The 17808-nt window shown below is 34.7% G+C and overlaps 2 protein-coding genes across 4 annotated transcripts in view; one reads left to right on the top strand and one right to left on the bottom strand.

The window, feature by feature from the left end:
• Positions 1 to 4059, bottom strand: part of LOC111054689 (microtubule-associated protein futsch) — a 65314-nt gene extending 61255 nt beyond the window's left edge. For 2 of the 3 annotated variants that reach the window (XR_005571264.1, XM_039427869.1), the window contains exons 1-2: positions 3520 to 4059; positions 60 to 242 (exon numbers count right to left, since the gene is read on the bottom strand). The gene's annotated coding sequence lies outside the window, so the exon portion shown is untranslated. Of the gene's footprint in view, positions 1 to 59; positions 265 to 3519 lie in introns of all 3 variants that reach the window. The other variant, XM_039427867.1, reaches the window with a different exon arrangement.
• LOC111054687 (transcriptional repressor protein YY1) lies at positions 2915 to 17372 on the top strand. Its single transcript, XM_022341759.2, has 5 exons — positions 2915 to 3419; positions 7748 to 7874; positions 10585 to 10816; positions 11587 to 11756; positions 14744 to 17372. The coding sequence occupies exons 1-5, from the start codon at positions 2960 to 2962 to the stop codon at positions 14862 to 14864; spliced, it is 1110 nt and encodes a 369-aa protein (XP_022197451.1). The 5' UTR covers positions 2915 to 2959; the 3' UTR covers positions 14865 to 17372.
• The last annotated feature ends 436 nt before the right edge of the window (positions 17373 to 17808 follow it).

Below are 17808 nucleotides of genomic sequence, written 5' to 3'. Positions count from 1 at the left end.
ACATACATAAAAGTTTCCTGAGGTATTTCTTCAAGTACGAGTGACCTACGGTAATTTACCATCAAATTCAGAGAAGGTTGATGGGTTGAGTTGGAACCATGAGTCTGATCCATTCACCCTACACTTGGTGAAGCTATATGTCAGGATTTCCCTGGTATAATAATATCTTCACGTAACGCTCCTGATTCCTCTTGCTCTTCTTCATATATTTCTCTCTCAGAGGTATTCGAAACCCACCTGTGCTGAACAGAGAAAATGTAATTCCTGTAAAATTGAATAATTTCTTTCTTATTTTACTGATCTTGGAAAAGGTCTATAGGCTTTACAATTGAAGTTCATTTCTGATACCAATACATTAAGATAACTGTGGTACGAGTCAAAAAAGAGCAATATTGCATTAATAATATTAGATTAATAATTTTGGAAAATTTACTCTTCGTAATTAATTAGCATAAGTTCTTGGTACGTTATTATACAGTATATACAGTGGGTCTCTGAAATAAAGACAAATAAACTCTGTAAAATGGCTTCCTTACATCTGAATAAAGGAAAAAGATTCATCTAAGTATGGTTACTAAAATGCTTTGTGAGCGAGATAATAGATATGTTCAGTTGTTCATGCTGTTTAAAATGCACCCAAATCTCGATATTATGGCATTTTATTGATCAGAGCAGAAATTTTGCAAATATGTACAACTGTTGTGTGATATGTGCATATATCTTCAACTGTTCGGTCTCCTTTGAATCCTTTTTGCTAAGGGTGATACATGAGCTAAAGGCTTGTGCGTGGGTAATGAGGCGGATGATAATGAGAGATGAATGGACATACAGTTCTAGGTGGGTTCCGAACCACCGGGAAGCGATTTTACAACTCATGAATCATATTCAGAGGTGTTGGCTCTAGCGATTTATGTTGAAGTTTGGGTGCGTTTTAGACAACATGGACAACCGTTTTGGGCGTAAGTTAGCCTGTGGTTCTTTTCTGTAAGCTATATAATTCTGAATGATTGAATAAATAAATAAACTGCACATTTTTTTCTTCGGAATTGTATGATCTATATATTATCTAGGTATACAATGTTCTATTTTTTAGAATATCGTAAAAACAGTACCTACCTATCCTAACTATAGTAGTATTTCTTCTTGTCTTTTTAATTGAAAAATTCATTTTTTTTTTAATATTTTTTCCATTATCAGTACGACATTACCTCAACAATCATTACAGTTACATACTTATAATAATAATTGGTCATGCAGCAGGCATTCCCATATGAGGCCATCAAAATTTAATATAGAATTGAAAATGTGAAGAAAAGTATACAATCTTCCTCTATTAATAGCGGAAATAATAATTCCAGTGAATGTGTCTAATGAAATGTGTTGTTACTATCAAGATGATATTATAATCTGGCTGAGCCACTGTGCTATTCTAATGTTATCTATCATACCGGTATCCATTTTAGGAGTCACACTCACTAGAAATGTGTCCTTTTTTCTGATGTGATGAAGCCACTCACAAAGCTTACCAGTCTATATATACACTTTGTATACAGGCCTATGTTATATAAGTTATAAATTCTACCGGTAAAAATAGTTTATAAAATTACTAAATTGAAGAACATGAGAATATGTATTAAGAACATGAGAAACAAATACCGCAGTGAAATATATTATAATGGTAACATATTCTCATATAAAGTAATAAAATGTGTAAAATTGCTATAGTGAGGTCTACGTTATACCGTAATGAATGGCAGGAGAACTTCAATTCAATTTTTTTTTTCTGTCTGTGACCAGTGTAGCCTATAAACCGGATAGACATTGTCGAATAATAAAAAAAGTACAAATATTTACACTAATCTCAAGATGACCGATCGACGAGACTGACAAAACATACAATCTCCTCCCCAATCAAAGAAAGCTTCCTATAGAAAATTGCTGATACCGGTACCTACGGTATATCTGATGTAATATTGTTTGTTTATTCTTGTTTAAAATAATCATCAGTTACATTACATTCAGGACATTATATTATTTTGAATGATATTGATAATTGATAAATCTTGATAATTTATCATAATAGAGGTTGTATGTTATAATTATTTGTTTAATCAATTATATTTCTAAATTGTTCAAACAAATCTGGCAACGTTGGGGAGCTAATAAAGGTTAGCGTTAACTGCTTTGTTGAATGATAGACAAGTTTAGAAACATCAATATTGACCAAATACTGTTATTAAAACGTAGACTTCAATGCCACTGGTGCACCCCACATGAAACTGGAAAAAGCAAGATCTAAAGAAACTTGGGGGAGAAAAGCAAGGTCTGGAAAAAGGACTTCCGTCACGAAGCACGGGTGCTTGAAAAGAGAAATATTCTCACCCAATCACATCATCGCTTTATCCGAACATGCGCAGATGCAAAAACTAAGCAGATTACATTATTATTTTAAAGAATTATTTTAGTCTTTATTTGGAAAAATCAAGATTTATAGATTCACAGTTTATTTAGAAATAAACATTTTAATCAAAACATTATTGAAATATGCATGAAAGTGAATATTACCCTTTCATTGAAAATAATATCGCATCTCCAAAAATCATAGACTGACGTATAGACAAACTGTGTAAGTACATGCCTTAACATAACCTGAAAGGTAATAAAACCCAAAGAGGAGAAGATTTAAAAGGTAAAATGTGAGTTGGAAGGTTGGAGTTTTGCTCTTTAGATGGTATTATCAAAAATATTTTAATGATTTGGGATTAGAGAGCTTAAAACTTTGAACATGTTTGTGTTATAATTATCTAGTTTGGCTATACGTCAACATATGGTTTACAGCGATGCGATATTTTGCCACGGACTTCATCAACTGGGCATTGGAAGAAAGAAGGCACTGAATAATCCAAAAGGCATAGAACGGCGGTGACGATTTGATGGAGGTTCGTTCGTAGTTTAGAAAATGGCGTCGGCTGATTACATTACTGAAGTTGAAATACAGCCGGACATTCAAGAGATTGAAATTGAGTCTATTCCTGTTGAAATACCGTGTGAAACTGTAGAAACAACGATTGAATGTGTTGATGGTTCTCCTATGATAGCCTTACAACAACTTCCTGATCCGGGGAGAGATGAAATTATTTTACAGACGCAAGAGGAGATAGTAGGAGCCAACGATCCTTTATCAGTGTACGACCAAATTCCAGTACCATCAGAAAACGATCTCTACGCAGATTCAAGCCCAGGACCTTCTAGAAGAGGACATCGCAAGCCAAAAAAAAGTGGTAAATTCCGTGGTAACGAGCAGTACTTGAGTGAAATGACGGATACCAAAACTCGTAAGTGGGAACAAAAGCAAGTGCAAATCAGGACTTTGGAAGGTGAATTTTCAGTGACAATGTGGGCTTCGGGAACTGATGATGGTAAGTTTATTTTTCTACTGTTAATTTTTAGTAAACTGTTTTCTTATGCTTTCTATACGGGAAGATCTCGTTGGAAGCAAAGCGATGCTAATAAGCTCACCTGTATTAGCTCAGCGTCGTTAGATGGGCGTGAAGAACCCTCGATCAATAAATGGAATAAGCCTTTGTTCATACTAACATATTTACCTATTTATTTTGAACTCTCACTATGTATTTTTTAAAAATCAGCACTTGTTTTGATTCTGTGTCTGCCATGAATGTTTCAAAGGAGGCTGCCATTATTATTTTGCAATATGGCTCCTTTATTATTGTAATATGGCCGCTTTGGAATGATGGCGGATGGAAGCCATTTTTCGTTGGCGTTTTGCTTGGAAGCTTCAAAGCTCCTATTTATGTCTAGTCAATGACATCGACTAGAAAAACCAATAAATTTCTTATTTTTACCCGTTTTTACTCTACAATACAATTACTAACATTTATTATTTGTAAAATGTGCATAGAAACTGACTTTTATTTAGTTATTCTTTTATTATAGCCTAGCCTACGTAACTTTGAATCAAGTCAATCATATCCTATGCATCAGTCTACATTTAATTTTAGTTATTTTTTCCAACTTTTAATTTGATATATTTTATAAAGACGCTGATTTTATTATTATTAGTTAATGGAATAAATTCAACAGTTTTAATTTTTCTTTTTAGATTGATGTAGGTTACTTCTTGCGACAGCCTTTCTTTAGTCTAATAAATCATCTATATCAATCAACGTAGGCCTATTTCAATAATAATAATGAAATGATTGTAAACTAATATAAAAATTATAATAACTATAGTATACCTAAGTAACTTGATGAAATATTATAGTAGAACAGATAATTTGCATTTTTATTTCTTGGAACAATTCTATAGCACTGACGAAAGGGTTAACTCATGTTTGAATTTACGTTGGCCTTTATTTTCTATATATTAATAATTTGAGTGAAAATAAAACTTCAATTATAGATTAGCAATAAATTATGTAAGTATGTATCTCTACATTCAAGTTGCATGAATACCTAAGTAGGTATTCATGGTTTTGGTTTCATAACTGTAATGTTAACTTGTGTTATTCTTAAAACTTATGTTACCGTACCTACAAACGTATTTAACACAAATCAATAACTTGTAGATCAACTGTGTGCTGCTTTAATGTTTTTTATAAAATAAGAATTAAAGCATTGATGATAACATAATATATAGTACGTATTATAAAATCAGATGCTGAAAACCTAATATACAGACCAATTACTTTTCTATCTAGTCTACAAATGAGAATTATTATTATTATACTATGTATGCTTCTTATCCACGATACAGATTGGCTTACGAATTGCATATTGACCACATCTATAAATTCTGTATGTTGAATTTACTTTCATTATGGTCACCATAACCCATTTTGTGTATTTTAATCAATTATATTTTCCAATGATGCTAAAACAATCCTACAAACTTTTACAAGAGGTTAATGGTTTTATAAAATCCTTTATCCATATTTTGATTTTGTTGGATTTTATGTCGTTGCAAAAATTATAAAAAAAAACAGAAAACTACTCACAAAATGTTAGAGTGTGTTAAGTCAAGTTGTGTAAAATAATTATTTGTAACTTGATATAGTCGACACAATATTATTGAATCAAAATACCTTTTAAGAGACTCACTAGTAAACAACTTGTTTATTGTTACTGATAAAATTTAGTGCATATAACCTAAAATATCCAGTTATCTGCTCATAAGTTAGTAAATTCATCTTCTTTTAATGAAATCAGGTGATTTTATTATATTGATATTCATGGCAATTGAATTTAAATTGCAAAATAACGAGCAGATGGCTACATGCACTACCTCCGTAAACATAGCCAAAGTGCATTCTGGTGACGTCAGCACAGGTTGGGATCCTAGACCAATAAAAGACACTAGCTGATATAGATCAGCTGAAATCAACGAATTTCATTGGTGTAGGAGCCCTACCTGTGCGGTCGTCACACGAATGCACTACGGCTTTGTTTACGGAGGTAGTGTTGCATGTCCATCAAGAAGTAAAGAAATGAAGGGTAAGATCACATAAAGCCGCGTCCACACTATGTCGATCGACTCTGTCGACCCGGTCGATCGATAAAGTCGCTCGACACCTTCGACTGTGTCAACTCGACAAAATTGCCTCAGTACATGTGGACGAGTCGACCGACAACCATCATAAATTTTCATACATAATCGAGTGTTTTATATTTAATCGAGTGTTTTATTTTAAATATAAATCGAGTTTTTATATAAAATGAGTGATGATGAAGATGCTGGAGCAGCGGCTTCTGCTGCAATTCTTATTGCCATCTTGGGAAGCCAAAAAGTATAGTACGGAGGAATTTATGGAAGATTTATTGCTGGATGAGGTTGACGAATTAAATCTAGAATATAGATGTGACGCGGGCTTTAAAAACTTTTTTAGAATGAAAAGTTCCGATTTTGAAAATGATTGCGCCTAACGTAATTAAAAAAGACACACCATTCAGAAAAGCAATTCCAGTAAACCATCGCCTTGCAGTAACGCTGCACTTTTTGGCAACTGGCGATTCATACACTTTTTTTGAAAAAATTAGAAAATTTTCTTTTCCACCTCCACTTTTTCAATGCCAAATGACACCGCAATTTCCACCAAACCATCATGCCGTTTGTTTCTGTTTTTATAGTCAACATCACTTGAATTCCATAAGTAAGAACGATCACGGTACATTTCAATAAAATTCGACGTTTGGGTATCACTCCAATTCATTTTCAATAAAAATGTAAGCACTTGAACAACAGTATAGCACTATTCTATTTTTTAAAACGGCAGTGACAAGATCGACACGTCCACACTGGTGCCTTCGACTCGACTGTCTTTGATCCGGACCGACCTGATTCGGGTTGCGTTCGACTCGACTCGACAGCGCTCAACAATGTTTAGCGACACGTCCAGACTTGTTCGACATTGTCGATCGACATGGTGTGGACGCGGCACGCCAGATCATGCATGACCATGCGCGAAAGATGAGAAATTACTTACAGTACTTCATACTTTTCTTCTTAGTCATGACCAGAAATATGGATTGACTGTGCCTGGAAGAGGACCTGACATGGTTCCTGTTATAGGATTGAAATATAAGTTATTTATTTATAAATTTATAGATACAATATCATTCTCATCTATCAATGATTGGGAAATGAACAAAACTGTTCCTTTCCCAAATTTGTTGTCAGGAATAACACTGTCTTCATGTTTGTTAACTTGATCAAACATAAAGCAAATAAAAATGGATATTTTTTAAAGATGCCCTGTCAGTAAAAGCATCACTGGTTCAGATGATGTTTTTGTTGGCGTCGAAATATTCTTGCACAGTGTAGAACGGTAACTCGACTAGCAACTTCTTAAATTGTGCTCTGAAGCACCTGATGTCCATGCTTCTTACTCCATCATATAGAGCGTTTTACATTCTCAGGACTGGAAAACAATCATCAGAAACAAAATCTGGAGAGAGTCATAGAAACATGTTGTTACGTTTCTATAGCTGTTCACACACCATAGACCCATATTTATATGGGTCATTGCCTACACTGAACGCCACCAGCAAGTGTACGCGTTCAGTGTGAGTGTTACCATGGCTCTTTCCAGATTTTGTTAATTATCTGTGCTCTTGCCATGATCTAGAGTGAACTTGCACATACGTGCACCCAATGTGATTATACATTTACTTTTTGACGGTCTTGAAGGACATGTAGCCACTACCTTTTAACCCTCAAGTACTCACGTGCATCCAAAGTGATCGTACACTTTTAAGAAATAGAGAGCTGTTTGCGCTTGTGCTGATGGAGCTCTTCAGCGCTCCAGTGGGCGTTTGTCAACTACAATGGCAATATTCCTAATTCAAAATTCGAAAATAATTATTAAATAGTTCAGAATATTGCCATTAAAAACAAAAATCCCCTCATCTTTTCCCAAACTCATTGAAGGATACAACGTCGTACGTCTCGACAGACGTGTAGGAAATTCGTAAAGTATGGGCCTGATCATGCAACGTACTTTTGCTGGTGGCGTTGAATGTGAGCAGCGACCGACTAGTCACAAGGTGTTTCGTTTCTATGGCTCTTTTTAGATTGTTTCTTATCTGTGCGTGTGGTCATACGGCACTTGGACTCTTGGTACCTAGCCTAATTAATCAATTTATTCGTAGATCTCCTCCAACTCTATAGCCAATATTAATAGTTGTAAGTGATTGTCACCAATTCAAAAGTGTTTTCTTATTATTTTTGCAGATGAGGGCAGTAACCCAGAACTAGAAACAGAGTACGATGATGAATACATTCACGAAAGAAAAATTCCACCGGAAGGAATACCAGGACTCGATCTTAGTGATCCGAAACAACTAGCTGAATTCGCAAGGTACATATATTTTTTACAATCCACTTTAAAACACTTCAATTCAGTTTTCGGTACAAAGTACGGTACAAAGTAAATCTTGACTGTCAAATTTCACTTTTTAAGCGTTGGTAAAGGACATGACAGAGAGGAATGGAGAAGGAGGAATCATGTATAGACCTGTCTTAGGGCAAAACACTGATGATGATGATGAATAAATATATTCAAATTCACATATTCAACCCTTTGAACAAAAATGTTATGTCATATTCTTGATGTGCTCATCCATTTCATTTCTGTAATAGTATACTGAATATATACTGAATTACTAGTATATTTGAATTTAAATAACTTTGAAACTGTCTGAAATATGGATCTGCGGTCTTCGCCATTCATTTTCTCTTGCAATTTTGTATTGAAATCATGTATCACAATGATCATCTTCCCAATTAAAAAAATGAAATTGGATTCAAAATGGCGGACCAAAATTTTAAAACGACAGAATAGTAGTTTTTTTATTCGAATTGGAATCCTAATAAAACCTACTATCGAATTATTCTTGTAAAAGAAATATTAAGCTTTTCCAAAATTTTCATCAACCGTGTATATTCAGGAGAGATGAGACCTTCCCACAAGGGACTCCCCACCATCAGAAAGCCATGCGAATTTACATAAAAATGAAACATCCACATTCATCAAGACTAGAAATCATCAAAATAAAGACTTAACTGAATATTATAAACTAATATCGTTAAACACATTAATAACATTATTTATTGTTTTTGAAGGAATTGATTCAAGGATCCAAAGGTTCAAAGAACCCTACACGTCAACCAAAGCTTATTGTGTTCCCAAGTAGTATGTTAGTTAGAAAAACCAATACCTGTGTTCTTTACAAGAACCAGGAGTTTTTTCCCATACTAACATCCCATTCATCACCCGGTTGCTTGTTGCAATCCAGTGTGATATATGCTTTGCAGGGTCAGAAGCCTCACCTCTCTCAAAAAGTTTTGCCTAAATGGCCGTCCTTCTTTGAGCAGTGGTGAGGTTTGGTCACTCCACCCAAAACTCGTGACCTACGTGAGTTCCACTCCTGGTCTTTTTGTAGGTCCTTCCGCTGAGAGAGGGGACGCCAAACTGCCTCTAGGGCGCCCGGCCACCCTCGACTCAGCTTCTTGATCCACATTTGTACCTGGAGTTTCACCCATCTCTGGTCTCTTGGGTTTTTGTTTTTGCCCCTCCAAAACTCTGCAGGGTCAAAAGCCTCACCTCTCCCAAGAAGTTTTGTCTGAATGGCCGCCCTTCTCTGAGCAGTGGTGAGTTTTGGTCTCTCCACCCACAAACTCGTGACCTTCGTGAGTTCCACTCCTGGCTTCTTTGTAGGTCCTTCCGCTGAAGGAGGGGTCGCCAAATTGCCTCTAGGACACCTGGTCACCCTCGACTTAGCATCTTGAACTACATTTGTGCCTGGAGTTTCACCCATCTCTGGTCTCTTGGGTTTTTCTTTTTGCCCCTCCGAAATGCCCTGATGGGGCAGATCTCGTGGGTTTGAAGTCAAGGCAACTTCTGGAGTTGCCTTGAGGTCCATTTCAGTCGCCTCCTACGACAAACATGGATACTGTGGGTGAATTCTGGTTTTCAACACATTCTTGAGTACGATGATCGACTCAAAGCTCCCCCGACCCACAGGGGGCAAAAACACTATATAAGTATAGAATAAAGGCTACATAACATTATATAATATTATATAAGAGTGATTTACCATCAAAATCAAGTGTTTTAAAAAACATTGACTCAAAGGAGTCTGCACATTCCACATGTGGATGAACTTAGAGATTACTATAAATCTGCGCATTATAAGTGTATGATTGAGAAGTTCAATCCCGGGTCATTTATAATATTATATCAAGATTTATAGTAGTAATTGAACAGGCGTTTGGAATAAATTTTCGTATATTGCTTATTTTCAGGCCTATTGCAATAGTATTTATTTATTTATTTATTCATATGCAAATACAATTCAGGTAAAAACAACAGGCATTTGCCCAAAACTTCTTCAAACCTTAATTTGGAATACACAGTCTAAAGGTTATGCTACTTACATAACTTAAATGAAGTATTGTAACTTGTATCCTAGTAGAGTATGAACTTGGCAATTATTAGTCGAATTTTTGCAGTCCCTCAGAATGTGGCGAATCTTTTGGGTGAAATCCCGAAGACTGTGTCACTTTATTCCCATTCCCACATTACTGTACCATTATCTCAGTATAGAATGAAATAGATTTTATTCATCCAGAAATATTGTACCAATATTTAATTATCAATAAATGAACAGTAATTGTCAATACTTATCAATTTATCAATACCAGGAAAATCAATATCTTATCAAACTTTTCACAATATGATGATTTTTGGCTTAGTTCTTCGGTTCTTTAACGCGAATGAATAAAAGAAGAAACGCCCCTAGGCCTAGCCTGTGAGGAGTGGTTTGCTCAAATCTTAAAATTAGAGTTGAGTACTAGATAGGTGAGTTAATTAAATGCAACCGACCGGTCTACTACTATAGTATTACAAATAAGCTGCTAGTTAGACACAGAAAAAGAAAGAAAAGACCACTGACGGACTGACCTCATTTGCATTGTTACTCATCTGTCCTACAGTCAGTTTGAATAGCATTGATTTGATTACTGAAATAAACTTGTTCAGCTCTATATATATATCATTTCTTTTCTAGACCCGGTCATAAAATGAAGATGAAGAAACAGATGAACGAAGGAATAGATCGAACAATAGCTTGCCCGCACAAGGGATGTACGAAAATGTTCAGGGACAATTCGGCGATGCGCAAACATCTACACACGCACGGACCGCGCGTACATGTGTGTGCCGAATGTGGCAAGGCGTTCGTCGAGAGTTCCAAACTCAAGCGGCATCAACTTGTCCATACCGGCGAAAAACCCTTCCAGGTGAAGCTTATTTTTTATTACAGAAATACAATTTCTTTAAAATCTTTCCCACACAAAACACATAATCTCTGTAGTGTTTGTTGGGTGGAAAGAAGGTGTTTTACAAAAGGTTTGATTTAACCCACCGTCATTTGCGGCTGATCTGAGAAATCAGAAATGGGGAATTTGGGCCGGGAGTAGCAGCACCAATGTCCTATGCTTTAGTACTTTGCAGCTATTATAAGGTAGGCCTACTATTCCTCAGATTTCTTCGCATCATCTTGTAGTTTTGATTTCACATATCACTAGATGTATGCGGTGTGTTTGTTCTGCGAATATACCATAAGACTATATAACAGAATGAAAAAAGTCAATTTGTTGACCTTTGAAACTATTCATTGATTCATATTTCATCTATCAATTCCGTATTTATCTGTATCATAACTGAGGGAAATTATGCATTTCAATGAGAGATCTCTTGTTTATATTAAGCTTGAAAAGTGAACCATATCATTTTTCAAGGAAATAAATTCATGTGTCAGTTGACAGCGTGCAATATGTGCTGAAAAGTAGTTACTATATAAAGATAACAGTAACTGTTACTCTAAATGCGGTAACTGTACTGAAAAGGCGGCCCTTGTAACGGAGGTTTAAAAATCTCCCTCCAAAAGTTCGGGTCACTTACCCCAAAAGTGGCGCTAAAAGCACAACTCGAAAGCTTTATAATATTTCACTTATTTAAATGAATTCAATTATCAGTAATACTCAATGTGTTTTCTATAAAATTGTAGTGTACATTCGAAGGCTGTGGGAAGAGGTTTTCGCTGGACTTCAACCTGCGCACACACGTCAGAATCCACACGGGAGATCGGCCCTACGTCTGCCCGTTCGACGGCTGCAACAAGAAATTCGCGCAATCAACCAACCTTAAATCTCACATACTCACACACGCAAAAGCCAAGTAAGTCCAATCGCTCGTTTTCCAATCGAAGATTCATTCGAAAACTATTCCTCCAATACAGCATTTTAAATTGTGAAAAATTGAAAACTACATAAATGTTCAAATTTACAGAACTATTGCTACAATTACAGGCTAGGTCTTGATTATAAGTTTATTGTTAGGCCTATTTGCACCATCTTGGTTTAAACTCAGTTACTGAGATAGATCAGTTCTTTTAAACCTGAAAATAAACACATAAAAAATGCAATCTTACCGACATGTAATAGTAGATTTGCGTTAGACGTAGATGGTACACATTACAGTAACTATATTACCCACAGTATGGCCATTGACTGTCACGCTTCTGATTGGTTAGCCCGGTCACATGGTACAAATCCGCCATTAAGATTCCAAACAAACTTTTAAGTCCTATCTTATAGCATTCGAAATTTGGAATCTATCACTTCTTTTACCGATTGTAAACATATTTTGAACTCACGATGAGTTTGATATATCATTTTTGAAGGGAAATTGATTAGACTTTAATATAGGCAATAAAGAAAATTTTAAAATCACTAATAAAGCTTGAAACATTAATTTTCCTTCCTTCGGACTCATCGCAGACCACTTCTAGAGCTTTCGCGGACAACTTATTGGGAACCAGTGATCTAGATAAATATGCAGAAAGATAAACTTCAATTTTATTGTATTTCCTCATCCAATTTATTGGATCGAACTTCAAATAATTCAATTTCAAAATACTTTTTGCGGCTCAATTAAGTATAACATTTTATGAAATTTTCAACCGTGATTAAGTGCTGATTAAGTAAATCTTGACTTCTATTGAATCAAATGACAATAATAATAATATTATTGATTCTCTTCAGTACTGAGTACCCTACCCAAAACATGTTCAATAATTGGTCAATAGTTATTGATATAATATGGATTTAGAGTTGCATTACCGCGAGCTTAAGATTTGAAATATCACTAAATGTGAATAATAATGGTATAATAATGGGCTATGTGTTTTCTTTTTCAATTGCTTACATGTTTATTGAAATCATTAAGTAGAATTATGCCTATTGGCTTTTCCACAGTTTATATCCAATGTTGTGTTTACAATATTTTCGTCAGACTTATTGGCTGTCAACTAATAAAACAAAATATTTGAATGTTATGGAATCTATTGTGATGAGAATTTCATCATATTTCTACAAATAGATATGAGAACTTTATTATTTTTTGTCAATGGAACAAAATTTATTACAACATCATGGCATATTTCAAAAGTTTTTTGAAGATTCAGCTTTCAGGTTACGTTACCTTTCATTTTTACTCGCTATTATCTACGAATCACTATTTCAAGTTCCAAAACTATATTGGGAATATAGAAAAAACATCAAAGAAATTATATCGAAGTTAATAATCACAAAAATATGCTTTAATAAGTAAAGGCAAGCGATTTTACTTATAATCGCCTATAAGCTCCATTGTAAAATTCAAATATTTGGAATCTTCATGGCGGCGGCGGGAATAAAATTCCAATGGCCATACTGTGGGTAATATAGTTACTGTAGTACACATGACCCTCAATATTCTATTGAACAATACTTATGGAATGAAATATTTCAAGTCTGTCCGTTGAGTAGAATCCACTGATTCGTATAAGTTAATTCATTTGAAATTAATAAAAATCTATTTCACAGCAAACGCACTAACAAACTTCTCTTGTGTTCTACATTCTTATGCACAGATCAACCATTTCAAAAATAAAGTTGAGAGACAATTCATTGAGTTATCAATTTCCAATGTTTTACTGCTCTCGTAGACTCTTACTATAGTGTGGTCCACGTTGTAATGGCGGTATTCGATTAACTTAGGTGTTGCTTTCATTCGACAAAGCAGATAGCTATCCTTTTCTACCTCTGCAAGGTTGCCAGATCGGGTTTTCAACAATTTAGAAATAACGAAATATTTAAATTTTAAAAATTAAAGAAATTTTAAAATAACGAAATAATTTATCTCAATTATGAAAATTAATTATTCAAACATTGAAAGTTATATCCTCTTGACGAATAAAATATAATTGATAATTTTCTACAAAAATGAACGGTTAATATTTCATCATATATGCCCAGTGTTCCTAGAATACAGTTACATATAGAATATGAATTCTAAGTACATTTGATATACCGATATCACTTATATTTTATAGAAGGCACAGAATCGGAAGCGATGTTCTCCTTTCTTTTCACATTGTCATTATAACGTGGACTTCACTATAAACTTGCATTTTTTAGCGATACATCGTTAGAACAGTTGCAATAAATTATATTGTGTAATAATACTTACTTACTTACTTTACTTTATTTTATTTGGCTCTACAGTCCTGGGTGGACTTTGGCCTCCTCAACACGGCGCCTCCATACATCGCACTCTTGTGCTTTCCTCCTCCAGTTCGCCACTCTCAGCACACGGAGTTAATCCACCACGTCATCTTCTCCTAGCTCTGATTATCATTTCATCCATCATTCTTAATGTGCCTCTCTCCTCTCCCATTCTCACCACATGACCCAACCATTCAGTTCGTCTTGCCTTTATGGAACTAACAATATTTTCTCTTCCAATTGCTTCGTCAATCTCATTATTATACCTAGCTTTCCAGATTCCTTCATCGCTTATTGGCCCCCATATCCTTCTGAACATCTTTCTTTCAAATGACCTCAACGCTCTCTCATCCTTGTTCAAAATTGTCCATGTTTCAGCTCCATACGTCACAACTGGTTTTACTAATGTCCTTTACATCTTCTCCTTTGTTTTTCGAGATATTAGTCTGCTTTTGAAAATTTTTTGGTTGGCATAATATGCACGATTTCCCAACGTAACTCTGTTGCATATTTCAAAACTTGCTTTGTTATCGGCAGTCAACATAACACCAAGGTATTTGAAATTAATTAATTGTGTAATAATAACGAAACTAAAAAGCAAATTGTTTTGCGTTGCAGACCGCGAAACCCGATGGGCAGAGCGTCAATGTCGATGCTTCATGCTGACGATGCCCCGCAGTACGTGCAGGTCGAGGTGGCCGATGTCGAGCACCAGCAGTTCATCGTTTACGCCGATTGATGCAGTCATAGTGTGTCGTCGAGCATCAGAAGTTCATCGTTTACGCTGATTAAGGCAGTCAAAGTGTGTCGTTTGCTTACACCGGACAGACAATTTATCACTATATATGCTCGTAAAATAGTGTTTCGGATGATTTGGTCTGCTGCAACTGTCAGTGAAGCACCGTATCTACATAAGTTATTCGTTATTTGAGAAACGATAATACATTTATAGACTTTCATTCCGAATTGAAGGATATTCTGAAATGATGAATTCAGACGTTCTTAGGCTGGCCACTAACGGTAGGACATGTGTATAAAGTGCATGCATGTTTATTATGCACACACATGTCAATCATGCATAATTTGTCATCAGCGAGAGGCTTATAATATAAAATAAACAACCAATAACAACAACAGTAAATAGTTCACTGCAAATAAATACAATAAAATTAATGTGTGGTTACATACAATAAAATTACTGTTTATAATGACAGAAACACAAAAATAATTGGAACTCAAATAGAGTAGTGAATAAAAAAATAACAAAAAACTCGAAGATACAATAAACTAAACTTGAAATATTTTGTTGGAAGCCTTTTACTGTTATGACCCAACAGTGACGCCATTTATGTACACACATGTTTATGAAGTATGTCCTGTCGTTAGTGGCCAGCCTTAGTCAGGATAATTCTCAATTTATGTGATATGCAATCTCCAATTTCAATTACATTTGAAACTTGAGAATTATATTATTTAGGTATATCTCATTTTTGTTCCGTTACCTTTTTTGAAGTAGAAAATCATTAATAACACGCCATAATTATTATTGATGTGTAGTAATGTTTTAAAAGTAATTTGTTCTTCATATGAGTGTAGCCAAGTAAATTACTGAATCTAGCTGTGTGTTCATTTCTAGTTTCTAATTATTTTAATGCTTCTATTGACCTGAATTGAGTTAGGCAGTAAACACGAGCGTCCCCTCCCGCTGCAAACACTATAACGTTTGAAATTTGGTAAATTATAGTGATAGTATGACATCAACAATAATGGAATTATCTGGAAAATCAAAGAGTACATAATGTGAACTTCATTATAAGTTAATGAAAACGTTCAAAAATTGTTCAACAATATTAGTATTATTCAGCAAGACGATTTGTAGTAAAGATAGGAGTATGTTGTTTGTTTAAAAAGATTAAGTTCAGACCAATAATTACAGCCTGGAATAACGGATAAATTTAATCTCGGTGAACCATCCGCAATCACCTAATAAAATTTAGTATTTTTTGTTAAGTTATTGTAGAAATATCTACTTCTAGGTATTATGATGGCTTATAATTTTCTTTTTTTTTTGTCTATTACAGTATAGATTCTGTTCTCTTTCATCCTAGTAATCTTAATACTTTGGTTGGAAAAACCAGATAGACTGTGTCAAGGAATCATTGTGTATCTCCCATTGAACATCAATCTGTCATTGATGAGTTTATGAGAAACTCAATGCTGGATATCCTTGTTTTTTATTATTTGATACAATAATAAATTATGATGGAAGTATGACTGGTCTGTGGCTGAAAGCGCTTGCCGGGTTATCGTGAGCTCAAGTCTAATGAATACAGGACTTCTGCTTCATAAATACGTATTAAAATAACCGGTACTAAATACCTGATTGAATGATTGCAACAGTTTAACAGCTGAGTCATAATTTTGTCTCCCCCCACACATTTGCACTCGCTCACTCACTTCCATTATCGACAGACGACGAAATTATCAGCTGTTTTTCCAAGGATGAATAATATTATCCTTTTCATGACCTTAGCGAGTTTTCCCAGGAATGAGACCTAGTGCAATTGAATTTTTATATCATGATCCTACTGTTCCGAATTTCGTAAAAATCGTTAGAGCCGTTTTCGAGATCTGTTGGAAATACATAAATAAATACAGAAATTGCTCGCTTAATATAATAGGATTGAATCATTTTCCAGCTGCAGCTAGTCAGTAAACCGTACACAATAGAACAAATAAAATTGAAAAACTATACACATCTGTGAAAACTTGACTTGAAAATGAATTCAAATTGTAATTGATATTACTAGGTAATATTCGGGTTGAGTTGTGAAAATTAATCAATTAGTTATTGTAATAATATTGTCATCATCAAAAACTGAACTGCATTGAAATAGTTGGAAATGAATATTGTTTGAATAATTTATTTGTTGATAATATATTGATCATACTCATAAATCATTATACACCCACACAACATTACCATTCTAAAAACTTTTCTAATTCTAGAGCTTACACTTCTGTCATTTCATTTGTCATTATTTATATACTAGCATGGTTGGAGACATGGATGTTATGCCATTATTTAAAAACCTTTTTGTATAATATCGTTTCTGTGTGAATGCGTAATTTAAAGTAATTCTATTCTTATCTCCATGTTTACGATCATGAATAAGATTGTATCTTTAGGAATCAAAAGTTGTAAGTTTATTTTTAAGGAAAATAAAGATATATTTATTTAAGTGTACAATTTGTATCTTATTTGACACCCTAGAGTTAAAACCCGTTATGTTAAATAGCTGAAGAAAATTTGTATAGGTTTATTGATAGGAGGACTCCGCCCCCTGGACCCCCGACTGGATCGTCCAAGAATGAGATCAGCAGGCTCGCTTCGCTCGCCTACATTTTTTCATTTGAGCATTTTTATCATATGTTAAGACGATCCAGTCGGGGGTCCAGACTAAACGGATATGGCGAGCGAAGCGAGCCTGACGGCTAGTAATATAATATTCCCAGAAATAGCTCTGATTAAAGTAGCATTGCCCAATCAATTTTTCCGCGATAAATGCATTTCAATCTTCAACTTGGTGCCTACCTAACAAAGTCAACTCAACTTAATGCCAACCTGACAAAATTATTAATTTAGTTACCAGTTAACAACTGTCTCGAAGAGGTATTCTCTC

Source organism: Nilaparvata lugens, chromosome 5, assembly GCF_014356525.2.
Source record: "Nilaparvata lugens isolate BPH chromosome 5, ASM1435652v1, whole genome shotgun sequence".
Lineage (NCBI taxonomy): Eukaryota > Metazoa > Arthropoda > Insecta > Hemiptera > Delphacidae > Nilaparvata > Nilaparvata lugens.
Note: the sequence above shows the minus strand (reverse complement) of the source record. Positions and strands in the feature narration are given on the sequence as shown.

Coding starts and splice junctions, on each gene's coding strand:
- LOC111054687 (XM_022341759.2), top strand. CDS start 2,960: ATGGCGTCGGCTGATTACATTACTGAAGTTGAAATACAGCCGGACATT. Junction 7,875..10,584: donor CAACTAGCTGAATTCGCAAG/GTACATATATTT, acceptor TTTCTTTTCTAG/ACCCGGTCATAAAATGAAGA. Junction 11,757..14,743: donor CTCACACACGCAAAAGCCAA/GTAAGTCCAATC, acceptor TTTGCGTTGCAG/ACCGCGAAACCCGATGGGCA.